Consider the following 17,514-nt stretch of genomic DNA (forward strand, 5'->3'; position numbering starts at 1 on the left):
TTCTCAAAAATCAAGTGACCATATGTATGAGGATTCATTTCTGGATCTTCAATTCTGATCCACAAAAGAACCAAGATGTCCTTCAATAGAAGAATGGATACGGAGATTGTGGAATATTTACATAATAGAGTACTACACAGCTATTAAAAATAATGACTTTATGAAATTCCTAGGAAAATGAATGCATCTAGAGAATATCATCTTGAGTGAGATAACCCAGGCACAAAAGAACAGATGTAATATGCAGTCACTGATAATTGGATACTAGCCACTGAAATCAGGCCATATTAAGCTCAAGAATAAAAAAGGCCAAATAGTGAAAGCCTCAGTCCTTCTTAGGAAAAAAAATAAGTATATAGTACCTGCTCAGAGTGTGGTTCACCTAGACCTTAAATTATGAATAGCACAAGAACTAGGAAAATAGCACTGTGGCAACTTTTGCATTCAAGGATCATTATGTTTAATCTATACACACCATGAAGACTCTGACTGTTTTCATGTTACATTCTGTTCTACATGTACTTTTTGCTTATGCTAACTAGTGGGATTTCAATGCATGTTATCAAATCTCTAAAAGTATTGCCAAATGCTTTTAAAAATCTGTACACGTATCTCCTTTCTTTAAATAAAGTTGTAAAAAAATAATTTTAGAATTTTAGTTCTCCCAGAGGACATTAAACACATAAATGAGTGTAAGATTTTATGGACAGTGCACACAAGATCAGCAGATATGATATTTCTAGACATCACTAGAGGATTCAGTGAGAGGGATTGTAAACTAGATACATGCACTGTATCCCAATTTTTGGTGGGAATGTACCAACTTTCCATTTGACAGAATTCCTGAAATATTTGTTCAGAAATATGATTTCTCCCTGATCTTTTGGATAGAATTTTTGTCTGGTCTCACTAAAATGATGTAGATCTTGGGTACAAAGATGCATCCGAGCATCCCTGCACTAGAAGCCAAGATGGAGAAGATCTCCACAGCAACCATGACCTTGCCCTTGGTGCTATGGTAGACAGGAAGGAAGGTGACCCAGACACTGCAGAACACTAGCATGCTGAAGGTCAAGAACTTGGCTTCATTGAATGTGTCAGGCAGATTCTTGGCCAAGAAAGCCACAGTGAAGCTTCCAAAGGCCAGGCAGGCCAAGTATCCCAGGACAAAGTAGAATGCAGTAACTGAGCCCTTGTTGCACACAATGATGATGTGGCCATGCTCAGAGTGTTCATCAGTATCAACAAAGGGAGGAGAAACTGCTATCCAGGTTGTACACAGAATACACTGAAATAGGGAACATATGGGAATAATGTAGTTGGGAGTCCCTGATACCAGGAAGTTTCTGAACTTTCTTCCTGGGTCTGTGACTCTGAATGCCAGAATCACAGTTACTGTTTTGGCCAGAACTGTGGAAACAGCCACAGTGAATACAATCCCAAAGGTGATTTGCTGTAAGATACAGGTTACTCTGTTAGGATGGCCAATGAAGAAAAAGGAGCACAGAAAACAGCACATGAGTGACACGAGCAATAGGTAGCTGAGGATTCTGTTATTGGCCTTCACAATAGGAGTGTCATGGTGCTTCACAAAGACCCAAAGTACCAGAGCTGTGAATGCAGACAGACAGAAGGCTAGTAAGGCAAGAGCCATCCCCAAGGGGTCTTCATAGCTTAGAAAGATCACAGCTTTCTGAAGGCATTTGTTGTGTTGTGTGTTTGCATAGTGGCCTTCTGGACAATTCACACACTGATCCATATCTGATGTGCAAAGGAAAGTTAGGTTAGTGCTGCTTTAGGAATTTTATCGGCAAGGTATTTCACATGAGGGGGTTAAGAGAAGCCTTGCAATGGTTCTTTAATAATGAGAATACATTTGAAAGACATTGTTTCACAGTATCGCTTTAAATTTTTAATATTCATAAGGATTTAACGGAAAATCAAACCAAGCAATTATTTATCTATTTAATTTGTTGATTAATTCATTTATTATGTTATCAGAATGCAAAGTTTTCTGAAGCATGTGTTGGTTTTAAGTTCATATCAAGCAGATTATTGAATTCAGAGAAGATATATTCATAACCACAATGCAGTTCGGTACAGTTTATAAATACAAAACCCTCCACCGTTTCATTAGATCACTGACTTTCCTATTATTTCAGTCCCTGTTTCACATGGAGATTCTGACTCTACTGGGACAAGACCAGTAATAGGTACCAGAGAATTTAGTAGCTCAATCTCGCTGACATAGAAAAAACACTAAATTGAGCAGGCAGACTGCATTTATGTGTTTGTTTATGTAAGTGTAACAATTGAATTATTGAATTTACAATTTCCTATCATAAGTTATTGGAAAAAGGCAGAAAATGAGAGTAAATAAAGTTAATATTTGAAAAGTAGAAAACATTAAAGAAATGAGCCCTAAGAATATCATCATCATGCAGTAAGTAAACAAAAGTTCTTGTAATGTTTCTTGAGATGCAGTAATGTTAGCACTGAATGGGAAAAGGACCTCTGTAGATAATTTGTAGTAAGAAGCCCTTCACCTCGATTCTTCATTTGGAGTGCTGAGCACTTTCATCCTTGCCTCATCTCCATTCCTAGGGGACTCAGTGTCTGTGAATGCACTCAGAGATGAAATCAGTATTGACAAACAGAATGAGAAACAGAACAGAGGAATTATCCAGCTAGAGTGGTAACCCAGATGGTTTGTCTTAAGTAATAGTACCCCTTTCCTAAGCTGTCATCCTGATCATGGTCAGAACATGAACTGATTGTAGTTTCACTTCATATTTATGTCATTTCAGCAAATGTTGTTGTGCTTTGTTGGTTTTCAGAATTCTTATCTAGAGCAGTGCATTTGTGGAGACCTATTATTTGATAAGTTGTCTAAAAGCCTAAGGAGTTGGATTAGGTATGACTGGAACACTCTGCTCTAAGAGAACCTGAGTTCAGACCCATCAGCCCTGTCAGGTGTCTCACAAGTGCATGTAAATGTACATACAGGGGTATTATTTGCTCGTATGTGTTCTGAACATGTCTTACCCATTCCACATATGTAAGCAATTAATGTACTAAAATATATTAGGTAATTTTTGTGGAATACATCAATGTAACTATTAATTCTTATTTGTTTTTACATATAAAACAATTTAAGTGTACTTTAAAAAATCATTTTTGAGCATAGTATATGATCGAGTTCATCACTTCAAAAGACATCTCCTGAGTAGGTTGCTTGGTTCAATGCACCTTGGGAAAAGGCTTAGATTGTAAACCTTAGCAAGGAACGATTCAACTGTTGAACTATTGCACAGGCACGACATGTCTTTTAAGAACTTTCATTCATTACATGGAATGAAGGGCAAAATGAATGAAAAGTTAATTATAAACTTTCTGCATTTTGTAAACCCTAAATAATTATTTTAATTATGGGCATGGTATGTAACACGCTGATATGATTCTCTTTGTGTATTCTAAATCATGGGGCAACTTTGGCCCTCTACATCCTGGATTCAGATCACATCTGGCTTTAAACATAGTCCTCTGAATAAAACATACTTAGCAGTTTCTCATAAATTTGCAAATACTTTACTCTTTTGAATTAATCTTACAGAGTACGTAGGTTTAATACCTAGCAGTCTCATGACTTACTTAAGTTAATCTATAATTGTTTTTGTTTTTAGAGGCTCCTATATGTACATGTTTCCATAATGTTATGTTGGACTGAGATATTCATGAAATAACAGTAAATTAATTCTTTTTTTATCTATTGTGAATAAATAGAAAATATATGTAGTTTTATAATAGATTAATTATTGGGGAAATCTTGTGGAGAATTGCTTCAAATAGCAGTTTTATTTTCTAAAGTATTTCTTTATGAAAATGTAATCTTCCATTAATTCAAAGAGTCAGGGTGTATGTAGGGTAAGAAACAAGGTATGTTTGCTTGTATATGTTTTTGGCAGAATTTTGTTAATGTTCTCTCAATTGCATATGTATATATATATATACATGTATGTATATATATATATAGGTATGTGTATATATATATATATATATAGGTATGTATCTATATAACTAGTAAATTAGAAAAGATATATATTTTATACTTCATTATTTCAGTGTAGCACAAGAGGAATATATATTTGCAGGACTTATCAGAGCAGCAAACACTCACTTGTCTCATTAGAAATTTCATTTCCACTACAAGGGCTGCAAAGAAAACAGCAGGCTGCCATTCCTTCCTTCCAGATTCTTTTGTATCCAGGACTACAATCTGCACTGCACACCGAGGATGGCATCTGAGGTAAATTAGACACATGTGGATATTGAGTTTTAGCCATTTCTTTTATGTTTTATATTAGCACATTTTGAGTTCAATAAGCTTTTTTCATGTACAGTAACTGATGGACAGTTCACTTGTCCTTTGTTTAATGACCACATGAATATTGGAAATAAACTAAATAATGCTAAATAGTTTCTGAACACCTACTAACTCCAGAAAAAGAGGTGATAGTGAGCTGTGTGCAAAATCTACAGAAATTGCAACATGATATTTTTTGGGTAATTATTTTCAATGTGGCACTAAGTACTGTGGACCAACGGAGGGAATTTTGAAACATTTTCTTATCCAATACTACCTGTCCTCAGAACTTTGAAGCATTCTCTTAATTGGTAGTTGATATGGGAATGCCCATCTCACTGTGGGCGGTAGTGCCAGTAAGTAGTGTTCTATTATTAAAATAAGGTTCTTTAACTTTAATTAATGATTTGAAGAATATTTCCCATATTTTTGATATGGTTGAAACAGGGTTTAATCATGATGTATCAGTAGATTAATAGTCCCAATGAAGATCAGAGTACATGTTCTCTTTTGTTATCTATAATTTTCTATAAGTTTGTGTCAACTCTGCAATATTTTAAGGACTGTGTTAAGTCATAGTAAGGAAAATGGGCATATTTTTGTACTTGATGTTAATGTATTTTCAGGTAGTGTCTTTATATAACATATGGATGGTTTGGATTCCCAATACATGGCAGACTGGTACAAAAGAGATAGAGATTTTCACACCTCTGCCTCCTAAGAGCTTGGATACATATATGAACCAAAATAACTACCTTGCTTTTATCTCTGACAATAATGGATAATACTATTCTCTGCATGTATTGTAGTACTGTCATTGGGTTATTAAAAAAGAAACATCGCCATATCAACATGTCGTTTTGATGTTTTATCACTTGTTTTTTTTTCGTTAACTCTGAATGAACCAGTATTGGGCTTGTAAAAAGCTTCTAATCCAAAACATCCGAGAAATCTAGGACAAATGAGATCAAAAGTAAGAATAATAGGTATAGAAGAGAGTGAGAACTCTGAAGCCCTCAAAGTGCAAGTGGTTTTATGTCCCCATGCAAGTGGTACTGTGTCTCTACCATGAGCTCTGAGGGTGGTGCATGTAAGCTTGGAAGACAGGAAATGCTGACCCTGTGCTACAGTTCTCTGTAAACAGACCATGCTGGGAAAAGCTGGTCTTCTAGGAATGCCACCCACCTCAAAGAACAAGGAAGACCACCACTTCTGCACTGAGGGGCCCATCTGGAGACCTCAGGACACAGTACCTGAGGAACAGTCTGGACAGGATCCTTGTGGTTTCTGACCATGCCTGGAACTGAACCTGTGCTACAGCTCTTTTTACCCAGACCCAAGTAAGATAAAGCTGGTGTCTCAGGAGTGCTAACACATGTGAAAACACAGGAGAGACCACTTCTGCTCAAATTTCTGGCCTAAGAATAACCTATCCAAACATTCAGGACACAGGAACGGAGGAGCATTTTGAGACAGGTTCCTTCTGGTTTAAAGTTGCACCCTGAGCTGACACAGTAATACAGTTCTCTGTACCCAGATTTTGCTGGGAGAGAGCTGGCTTCCTAGGAGTGCTGGTACACCTCAGAGCACAGGTAAGACCACCAATTCTGCTCTGATGGACCTGCCCTAAACCTTCAGAACACAGGAATCTAAAAGCATTTTGGGAGAGATCTCCTCTAGTTAATGTTTGTACACTGAGCTGACCCTAGCCACAACTCTCTTTACCCAGAACCTGTTGGGAGAGAGCTGGTCCTCCAGTAGTGATGACACACAGGAGTACAGAAGGAACAAGCCACTGTCAGAATCAGCAACACCAGTTAACACCAGAGGTGAATAGATGGTGTTAGGCAAGTCAAAGAACCTAAGCAACAGAAATCAAGGCTCACAGCATCATCACAAACCAGTTATTCCCAGATTAGCAAGTCCTGGATACCCCAGTACACCAGGAAAGCCAGATTCTGATTTAAAATAACAACTCATGATGATCTTAGATGGGTTTAAGATGGCCATATATAACTCCCTTGAAGAAATACAGAAATACACAGGAAAACAGTTAGAAGCCCTTGAAGAGAACAAGAGAAAACACACACACACACACACACACACACACACACACACACACACACAAACACACACACACACACATACACACACATACACACACACACATATTCATACAGGAACCAAAGAGGAATACAGGACACACAAAACCCACAGAGAATACAGGGAAAAGAACAACCATCCAGGAGAAGAAATTGAGCAAAACCATCCAGGATGTAAAAGTGGAAATATAAACAATAAAGAAGTCACAAAGTGAGACAGCCCTAGAGTTAGAAAACCTAGGAAAGAGATCAACAGTCGTGGACAGAACCATCACCAAAACAAAACAAGAGGTCGAAGAAAGAATCTCAGGGGCAGAAGATACCATAGAAAACATTGATACAGCAGTCAAAGAAAATACTAGATGCAAAAAGGTTCTAACCCAAGATATCCAGGAAATCCAGAATACAAATAGAAGATAAAACCGAGGATAATAAGTATAGAAGAAAGTGAATGTTCCCAACTAAATGGACAGTAAATACCTTCAAGAAAATAACAGAAGAAAACTTCACTAACCTAAAAAAAAAAGAGATGCACACAAGAATTAAAGAAGCCTAAAGAACTCCAAATAGATTCTATCCAAAAACAAATTCTCTCCTTCACATAACAGTCAGAACAACAAATGCACAAAACAAAGAAGGATTATGAAAAGCATTAAGGGAAACAAGTAACTCATGAATGCAGACCTATCAGAATCACACTAGACTCTTCAACAGAGACTATGAAAGTTAGATGATACTGAGAATGTGTCATACAGATCCTAAAAGAAAGAAATGCCAGGCCAGGAAACTATCTCCAGCAAAACTCTCAATTAACATAGATGAAGAAAAGAAGGATACAGGAGAGTGACTGCTATCAAGACTCAGGGCTTGCCTTCACAAAACTGAGCCTGCAGAGAAGCTTGCTGGAGCTCTCCAACCAGAGCTCATGGAGACAGAATAGTCACTGCAGTCAGAACTCACTCCCTGTCCTCAAAGAGACAAACACCCAGAAGCAATTTCCTTCCTGAGCCTATGGGCCCTTAGATCCACATGAGAGACAGGCTCAAGTCAAAGACAACAAGATCACCTAAAATTACAGACAACCAGCTGCGAAAAGCAAAAGAATCTAAGCAATGGAAGCCATATAACTTGAAGCAATCCCATTGAAATCAAGGTTGCCCACTCTTACCCTAACTATTCAATATAGCACTGGAAGTTCTTGGCAGTGCAATTAGACAAGAAAAATAAACCAAAGTGGTTCACATTGGAAAGGAAGAAATCAAAACATCACTATTTGCAGGTGATTTGATTGTATACTTAATTGACCCCCAAAAATTCACCAGAGTACTTTTGAAACTAGCAAACAACTTCCAAAAAATTAACTCAAACAAATTAGCCTCCTTATTCTAATCAATGGATAAACAGGCTGAAAAAGGAATTAGGGAACTGACACCCTTCACAATAGCCACAAAGAATATACAATTACTTGGGGTGACCCTAACCAATGAAGTGAAGGATCTGTATGACAAGAACTTCATGTCTCTGAAGAAGGAAATTTAAAAAGATCTCAGAAGATGGAAATATCTCTCATACTCATATATTGGCAGAAGCAACATTTTAAATATGGCTATCTTTCCAAAAGCAATTTACAGACTCAATGCAATCCCCATCAAAATTCCAACTCAATTCTTTACAGAGTTGGAAAGAGCGATTTGCAAGCTCATCTGGAATAACAAAAACCCTAGAATAGTGAAATTTATTCTCAAGAATAAAAACACTTCAGGGGGAGTTATCATCCTTGATCTCAAGCCATAGTACAAAGCAATTGTGGTAAAAACTTCATTGTATTGGTACAGAGATAGGCAGGTAGATCAATAAAACAGAATTGAGGACAGAGAAATGAACCAAAGCACCTATGGTCACTTGATCTTTGAAAAAAGACGTAAAAACATCCAATGGAAAAAGCACAGCCTCTTCAACAAATGGCATTGGTTCAGCTGGCAATGAGCATGTAGAAGAATGCAAATCAATCGTTTCCTAACTCCTTGTACAAAGCTCAAGTCCAAGTGCATCAAAGGCCTTCACATAAAACCAGGTACACTGAAAGTATTAGAAGATAAATTAGGAAGAGCTTAGAAAACATGGGCACAGAAAAAAATATGAACAGAATAACAATGATTTATGCTCTAAGATCAAGAATTGACAAATAGTACTTCAAGAAATTGCCAAGCTTCTGTAAGGCTAAGGACACTGTTAAGAAGTCAAAATGGCAGGCAACAGATTGTGAAAGTATCTTACCAATTCTACATCTGATAGAGGGCTAGTATACAATATCGACAAAAAAAACCTCAGGAAGCTAGATTATAGAGAATCAAATAATCCTATTAAAAATAGGGTACAGAACTAAGCAAAGAATTTTAAGCTGAGGCATACAGAATGTCTGTCAAACACCTCAAGATATAAAATCTCAACATCCCTAGTCATCAGAAAAGGAATATCAAAACAACGATAAAATTCCACCTCACACCAGTTAGAATGGCAAACATAAAAGCATTTAGTTGACAACAGATGCTGGGGTTAATGTGGAGAAAGAGAAACACTCGTCCACTGTTAGTGTGATTGTAAGATTGTACAACAACTCTGGAAATTAGTCTGTGGTTCCTGAGAAAATTGGACATATTGCTACCTGAAAACCCAGTTATTGCACTCCTGGACATATACCCCAAAGATTCTCCCACATATAACAAGGACACATGCTCCACTATGCTTAAAGCAGCCTTATTTATAATAGCCAGAATCCAAAAAGACCCAGATATCCATCAACAGATGAAGGACACAGACAATGTGGTACATTTTCACAATGGAGTACTAGTCAGCTATTAGAAACAATGACTTGATGAAATTTATAGGCAAATGAATAGAACTAGAGATTGACATCCTGAGTGAGGTAACCCCATCACAACAAAACACACTTGGTATGCACTCACTGATAAGAGGATACTAGCCCCTGAAAGGTCTGAATACGCAATACCCAAGAAACAATTCATGGACATTATGAAGCTCAAAAAGAAGGAAGGCCAAAGTGGGAATTCCTTAGTCCATCTTGGAAAACAGAACAAAACTCTTATGGGAGGAAATGCAAGGTCAAATAGAGGAACAGGGATTGAAGAAAAGATCACTCAGAAGCCTACTCACCTTAGGATCCACTACATACACAGTCACCAAATCCAAGAACTGTAGCTGAGCCCCAAAAGTACTAACTGCCAGGAAGCAGACATACGTGCCCCTAAGGAACTATGCTAGAGTCATATGGATACAGCTGAGCATGCTTGCAGCTAACCATCTGTCTGAACTTGGGGACCCAATGAGGTTGCTAAAGAAAGGACCTAAAGAGCTGAAAATGGTTGCAACCTCATGGGAAGAACAACATTATCAACAAAGCAAACTCTCCAAATCTTCCATGGAGTAAATCACTAACCTTTGGGCACACTTTGAGAGACCTATTGATCCAGTTTGTATGTAGCTGAAGATAGCAGTGTCTGTCATCAGTGTGAGAAGAGGCTTTGGTTCCAGGGAGGACATGTTTTCCCTATGTGGGGGAATGCCAAGGCAATGGGGTAGAGAGGGTGATTAGGAGGGAATGCACCTATGCGAAGGCAAATGGAGGGGAGGGTAGATGTAAGCAGGGCTGCGTAAAGAGATAACATCTCAAATGTAATTATAGAGTATCTAATGAAAAAGACAAAAAAGAAAAAAACATTTTATAACAAAGCCAGATTTACACAATATCTTTAAAAAATCCAGGCATACAAAAAGTAACAGATGGAAAACCCCAACACAAGGAGAGAAACTGCACCCTAGAAAAGGTGAGAGAGTGTCTTCTATCAACTAGCACAAAAGAAGACAGCCAAACAAAAACAACTCCACCTCTAGCAATAAATATCAAAGGAAACAACAATCATTGGTCCCTAATATCTCTCAACATCAATGGATTCAATCCATAATAAAAGACATAGACTAACAGACTGGATAGGTTAAAAAGGACCCAGCATTTTTCTGCATACAGGACACACACCTCCATGACAAACACAGACACTACCTCAGAGTAAAAGGGTAGAAAACAATTTTCCAAACAAATGGTTTAAAAAAAAAAAAAAGCTGAAGTAGACAGTCTAATATCAAATACAATTGACTTTCAACCAAAGTTATTTAAAAAAGTAAGAGAGGAAATTTTACACTTATAAAAGAGAAATTCACCAAGATGAACTATCAATTCTGAACATCTATGCTCCAAATTTAAGGGCACCTATATTCATATAGGAAATCTTACTTAATCTCAAAGCACACATTTCAGGTCACACAATAATGTGGGAGACTTCCCCACCCCACTTTCATTTATAGACAAATCATGGAAACAGAAATTAAACAGAGATTTAGTGAAACTAACAAGTTATAAACAAAATGGATTTAACACACACACACACAAATATGTATATAGTATACACATATATACATGTTTATGCTAAAACAAAAGAATACACCTTCTTCTAAACACATCATGGTTCCTTCTTTAAAACTGAACATACAATAGGTCACAAAACAGGCCTCAACATATACAAGAAGATTGAAATAATTCTTAATGGAGTTGATGATTTGTAAGTTGAATTTTAATACAACACCTTTCTATTGAAATTCAATTTGTTTTAGAACAAAATAATCATTTCTTTCAAAGAATTCCATTGTGAGAAATGTAATAACCATATATTACATAAAAATATTTAAAACCATACATAAAGAATGAAACAAATTTCAAACTGATACAAAAGCTGGCCATGTCTGAACATTCTTGGAAAATCATGTAATTCTGTGTTGTGTGGTGTTTTACACTTAATGGATGTACAAATGTTGAACCATATTTGCATTCCTGGAATAAATTCTTTCTTTGCTGAGAGACTGATCTTTGTGTTGTATGTTCTGCTTTTATGGTACATGTTTTTGTCAGGAATGAATCTTACATAATTATCAAAGAAAATTTTCTTTAATTTACCTTATTCCCTGTCATTGTACATTATATTTATTTCCACTTTTTTATAAAGAGATGTTTTTCTCTTCTATGTGAATGAGCCTCTCTATTCTCTGCATGCAACCAAGAAATGTCTTAAAAAATAAATCAGCCTTGTTTTGATTTCATTTTGAGACACTTACTAAAGTATTTAGTTATAACTGAAAATTATTTGCCACCTTTGTCTGGTTGTTGTTATTGCCGATTTTGATGTATTTTAATAGTCATTTCTTTGGAGTCCTAGTGTTGTCTGTGTGTTCCTTTGTTTTACCTTTTGTTTACCTCACTGATAAGTGTGAAGGAGTTCTTCAAGTTTATGCAAAACTTATTTTCTTTGAATATGATATTCTGTAATTGTGTTCATTAATGAAATTTGCAAGTGTCCTTCTAATCTATGGTATGACATTTTGTGTATAATAACAGTAGTTAGCAATCGGGACTCTTAGTATTTCATAGCTGTAACATTAACCTCACCCATATCAACATCTGTTCCAGAGGTGTGTGGTAATGGAGGAGATTACTGTGTAATAAGGAAGAGAATATTGTTTAGTTTAAAGGAAAGAACATCAAACGATGGTAAAAAACAATTTTGTAATTGTTAAATTTTTGAAAAAGATTTTGATATGACCAAAGTATATTTTATGCATGTATGAAGTCTTCAAAGAATTAGTAAAAGTATGACCCAAGAAAGAGAAACCTAATACAGGAGCGTAGGAATTGGTTTCTGATGTGACAATATATTTCATTTCAATATGTTTACTGCTGTGTATTTTGAATCAAAAAGTTAGCATACACTCACCCTTCTACGTCCTGTGGCCAACTCAGTCATTCCTTCAGATAAATGAAAGAGTTGACCATGTGCAAAATATGGGCTGAACTGTCCTATCTTCACCTTAAACTCAACATGTTGTGAGAAATTCCAAATGTGAAAAATGTCATATTCTTCCTGCAGTATTACTCTATGTTTCATAATCACTCTGTCCCCTTGAGGATTAGTAAAGTTGACTTTTCTCAGAAAGGAATTTACCTGAAAGACAAGGATCATTCTATACTGTACTTAAGTTCCTTAAAGGCACACAATGGATTATGATGACTTAGAAATGGCAAGGTCATTTAAAGAATGAAAGAAAAATCATAAAATAAGCAAATGAAATGAAATGATAAAATTCCAAGAATTTCAGTCCACTCAGAGAGACTGCCAAACAAACAAACAAACAAAAAAACCATAAATGCAGTACCAAACACAGATGTGCAGCACACACACACACACAAACACACACACACACACACACAAACACACTGACAAATAAACACAGAGAACCACTCACATGTTTTCTGAGTCACATATATAATACAGCTATACAATTTTTTACACAAAAATATACATAAATGTTGACACATATATGTAAACAATATGACAAAAATAAAGATATATAGGTACTCACATAAAAACATAGATATATAAAAACACAAATTACATACACTGGCACACACACAAAAACATGTACACACACAATCACATACACAAACACACATTGACAGTGAAACATGGGAAGATGCATAAATATATAAGCACTAGTCCAGAATGATATTTAGACACAGCGATATTTATACTCAAACCTAATGACAGTAAGGTAGGAAGGCCGAGGGAAAGACACACACAAAAAATATAGGCAGGCACACCCACAGTACAGTAAACACAAATACAAATAAACAGATAGACACACAAAATATTTAAGTTGGTATACAAAGAAAAATACTCAAATAACTGGACAAAGAAATAAACGTGCATACATAAACATGCTTATAAAACAAAGTCATACATAGAACAACATTGTTTCTTACTTCCACAGTCATATACAAAGGTAAACATATATGTACAAAACAACACAAATAAAAACATAGACACACGGAAAGAGTAAAATATATACAATTACTCATTGAGAAAGATAAATTCACACATCTATAAATGAAATTGAATAACAACTTGTTTACTTACTCTGAGAAAACCAAGTATGCTCCACAGAGCCTACATTGGCGCAGAGTCACTGGAGAAAACTAAAGAAAACATTCCGTAAAATAATTTTTATAATTGACAAATAAATATAAAAACTCATTTTCCCAACATAGAGAAATTTCAAGAGGAAAGCCTCTATATCCAATATGATAGGATAAGCTGATGGGTATTTAGGTGCTCATTATGAAATCACAAATGATACCCCGTAGATTCTTTTTCCATTCACATTCATACCAGTCACTAGATTTTCTTTTTCTTTAGGAAAAATGTGCAGACACCTATCTATTTTATAAAATATTTCCTATTTCATTAAGTGTAGGCATCTGAGAATCTCTAAATGACTATGCAATTGAAAACACCAACAATCATCCAACAGAAGATACTCTACCTTCAAGCATGGAGAATTGACTCCATTCCCAATGTCTGTTGCCTGATTATCAACCTGTTGCAGATTCATCTCATGGAGTGCATGGGCCACGGCATACACAGCATTGTATATGTTATGACTACCATCACTAAAGACCATGTTAAACTTCTGTTCCTTTAGCCATTCCAGTGAGACATTGGATGTAGAGTCCTTTAGTATTTTACAGTCAGATGCTGAGGATTCATTGGTAAAGTACTTCCAATCTGGCATTACTAGATATAAATCTTTGTATCTAGGATGGTACAATGTCTGTACAAAATTTTTAAAGCTAGAAATTTCACCATGGTGGTGCAGAAAAGTAAGAGTCCCATAGAATGTGCCATGAGTTAAGTCTCTCTTACTGGTAGGGAAATTAAAATGTTTTGTGGTGACCCATATTCTCTGTATAAGAGGAGATTCCCACATTCTGAAGCTCAATTCAATAATACTGTCTGATTCCCCATGAATGATAATAACATTAGTAGATGACATCACAATTTGTTTATGGTACAGTTCAGTTTTTTGATAAGCTGAAATAATATACATTAATATGTTCACAAAAGCAAAGCAAATTCCCTTATCTTCACTCTCTTTTATCATCTCTGAGAGAAACTGATGACCTTGATCATCATAGGTAATGACAAGGCCGACCCAGTTCCAGTTGAAGTAAAGTAAAAAGGAGACCATTGCCAATGCTAGAGATGTGTGCCTTGGGGCCATCTGATAGAGATAGGGAAATTGTTCATTATCACTGAAGACGGAATGGAAAGGTCCATAGTTCAGCTGAAGGAGCTACAACACAGAGAACAGCATGTGGTGCAGTGCACGTAAAAACCTGTGATCATATTTACCTAAAAACAGTGGTTACCTGTGACTTGTTTTCTCATCTCTGATTCAAATGAGCAAATGTGGAAGCCTGCCACATACACATCTAATGGGAACAGCAAGCATGGCTGTTTAACAAATGTGAAACAAAAAGTATTTGCATGTTACAACAACTGCCATTCTGTCTTTCAGCTTCTGTCTCCATATCTTTGTTTTTCATGTTTGGAGAGATTTTAATTTATTTATAGCTTGAGGGTATTTGACTATTTTTTAAAAGTCATTTATTATGACTTAATTCAGAAATACTTCTGATATTTAATACGAAATTTTTATGAATACTACTGCTTTAGATTTTAAGAAAAATATCCTAATCATGTATACTACAGGTTTTGATCCACATAAAGATGCCAGAGACTCTTTTTTAGAATAAGGCTGGAAAATACTGTGGGATTATCTGCCTTGCACCCACTCAGGAAAGAGAAAAACAGAACAAATAAATATAAAATTGTAAACAATTTTGCCAGCCTAAGTGTTAACAGCAGAACAGATGTAAAATCATCCTACTAAATAGCCAGGTATTTTGGGGCAAATTATGTATAACTCATAATTTGTAACTCTTGAGGAAAATACACAGAAACAAAGTTAGATTGAATGGGGTTATTTCCTTCATATGAAGTGTTTTATAAAGAAGGAAAAATAATCGTGTAAAAATGTGAAAGAACAAGCTATCAGAACCACCAAACCCTTCTCTCTTAGAAAGTTCACTTATAAAGGTCCACTCTTGAATCTTATGATGAGGAGACAAAAGAAAAACAAGATAAAACATAGCAATAATTTCCATGAACATTTGAAATAACCATTAATTATTAAAGAAAATGACTTAACATAACTATACCAGTACGTCACTCAAATTTTGCCAGTGTGTGTAAGGACAGTTGACACTCAGAACATTAATGGTTACTCACACATTCACTGGTAGTAAAATGGCTAACTCCGTAGACTGCACTGGAGATTTTCACCCCATCAGTGCCACTGAAAAGTCATGAGCTTCCAGTTTAAGAATAGTCTGCCATGTCATTGCAAAAAATACTCTAGAAACTTAAATGTTGGGTTATTGAGCAAATGTTTGTAAATATAATTCTGTTCCATTATTGTTTATCACTGATCACTAAATTTTAACAGCTCCATGAGAGTAAATGATCCATGATTGTAAGTGATAACTCTGTTATTTTATGGTTTACCAATAATAATCTAAATGTATGACCAAGATAACACATTCTAGGGACAGAATTAATATGCTCTATGTTTTGGAACAACATGAATACATCTCTGCTTATTGAGATTTGTATAAATAATACTCTGAATACCAGTCTGTCAAGACAGCTGGATTCTTTCTACCACCAAGCCAGACTCAATTCTTCATGACCTCCTCTATCCCTCCCTTCTGGAAAATGTCAACTTCTGTAGGTGGCCCGTAGCAAAAGGCCTATCATGTCTCTGATCAGTAAGTACCATGGAACTGAATAGATTGGCATAAGCATGAATCCAGACTCATCCACTGACTTTCTTAATTGATATGAAAATCCCCCCAAAAGACCTGACTTTAAGAATTCCTGGCCTATGAAAACTCACATGTGGAGATATGAAGATGTTCAAGGATAACCCCAAATACATGGTTGTGAACCAATCAGGTCCTGTAAGCAGAAATGAACACACAGTTTCTTCATAACATATATAATTAGGAATAGGTATATTTATCCCTTTATATACAGGTGGTGGAGTTGTCAGAGTATTTCCATCACAGTGGCCCAAAGCGTATGTTATAGTCAAAGACATATTAGGTAAAAGGTCAGGATTCCTGTTGATTTCATCCACTGTAAAGGCTAATGCCAAAGCATATTTGTGGTGTTTAGTTGTTTCTCTGTAAAAGAGAACAGTGTTTACTGTGGACAGATGTCTAGGCATGATCACTTGTACTCAGTAGATGCAGTAACCTGTACAGGAAAAAATTATGTGACCAATTTCAATAAGTCATTACTGTCTAGAGTGCAACATAAACTGTTATGAGGAGGGTTTTATGTGAAGGATCAATGTATATATCCTGTATACGTTAGCTTCTAGGCTTTAGGTCAGACGCCACCTAAGAAAAGCAAACCTTTTATTCCATTAATAAAAAAGAGAAGATAGGATTGAACCTGTAAAAGAATCAAGCTTGTGTCTTGGTCTTCAGATTTAGCTCCAGGAGAGAAGATTCAAGGATTTTCCTAATCTTCATCTTCAAAGCACTGAGGAAAGATTAAATTTCATTTACAAGGAATAATATAAATGCACTTACAGGACATTCAGAGTCTGGTTAAAATGATCTTTCTCCATAGGCTTCTGAACTGCTTTAAGGATGAAGGAACAAGTTGTTCCCAAGTCTTTATCCTTGACCTCATTCAAATTTATTCTCCAAAAGCACCTGGGATCAATGTCATTTGCCATGAGAAGTGGAATGTTGAGGAGGAAGAATGCCATCAAAATGAACATATTTCCTGTCTGAAATCTGTGCAGAATGGATCGTGAAGTGCCATGCATATGAACATGTCAAATTTCTACCAGCTTTTATTTCTCTGGGCAAAGGAGATGTTTGTTGCATACTCATGATTCATTTGTTTTTCAGATTGTTCTTGAGCCCTGGAGGAATCTTAAAGACTTTCTTTCCTGCGGCTCTGCAACTGGTACCCACAGCCCATGTAATAAACAAGGGTATGTAAACAC

The 17,514-nt window shown here is 36.0% G+C and overlaps 1 protein-coding gene across 2 annotated transcripts; it reads right to left on the reverse strand.

The window, feature by feature from the left end:
* Positions 1-856: 856 nt before the first annotated feature.
* Positions 857-17,283, reverse strand: LOC308413595 (vomeronasal type-2 receptor 116-like; the record flags this gene model as incomplete). Of its 2 annotated transcripts, none has more annotated exons than XM_080908657.1 (6): positions 857-1,611; positions 4,178-4,301; positions 12,306-12,533; positions 13,912-14,721; positions 16,387-16,675; positions 17,090-17,283. In XM_080908657.1, 6 exons carry the CDS (start codon positions 17,281-17,283, stop codon positions 857-859), a joined length of 2,400 nt encoding a protein of 799 aa, XP_080764783.1. The 2 variants fall into 2 exon arrangements, with proteins under 2 accessions (XP_080764783.1, XP_080764782.1); XM_080908656.1 differs by having other exon boundaries at positions 857-1,761.
* Positions 17,284-17,514: the final 231 nt, after the last annotated feature.

This window comes from Micromys minutus (genome assembly GCF_963924665.1).
Source record: "Micromys minutus genome assembly, chromosome: 32".
Classification (NCBI taxonomy): domain Eukaryota; kingdom Metazoa; phylum Chordata; class Mammalia; order Rodentia; family Muridae; genus Micromys; species Micromys minutus.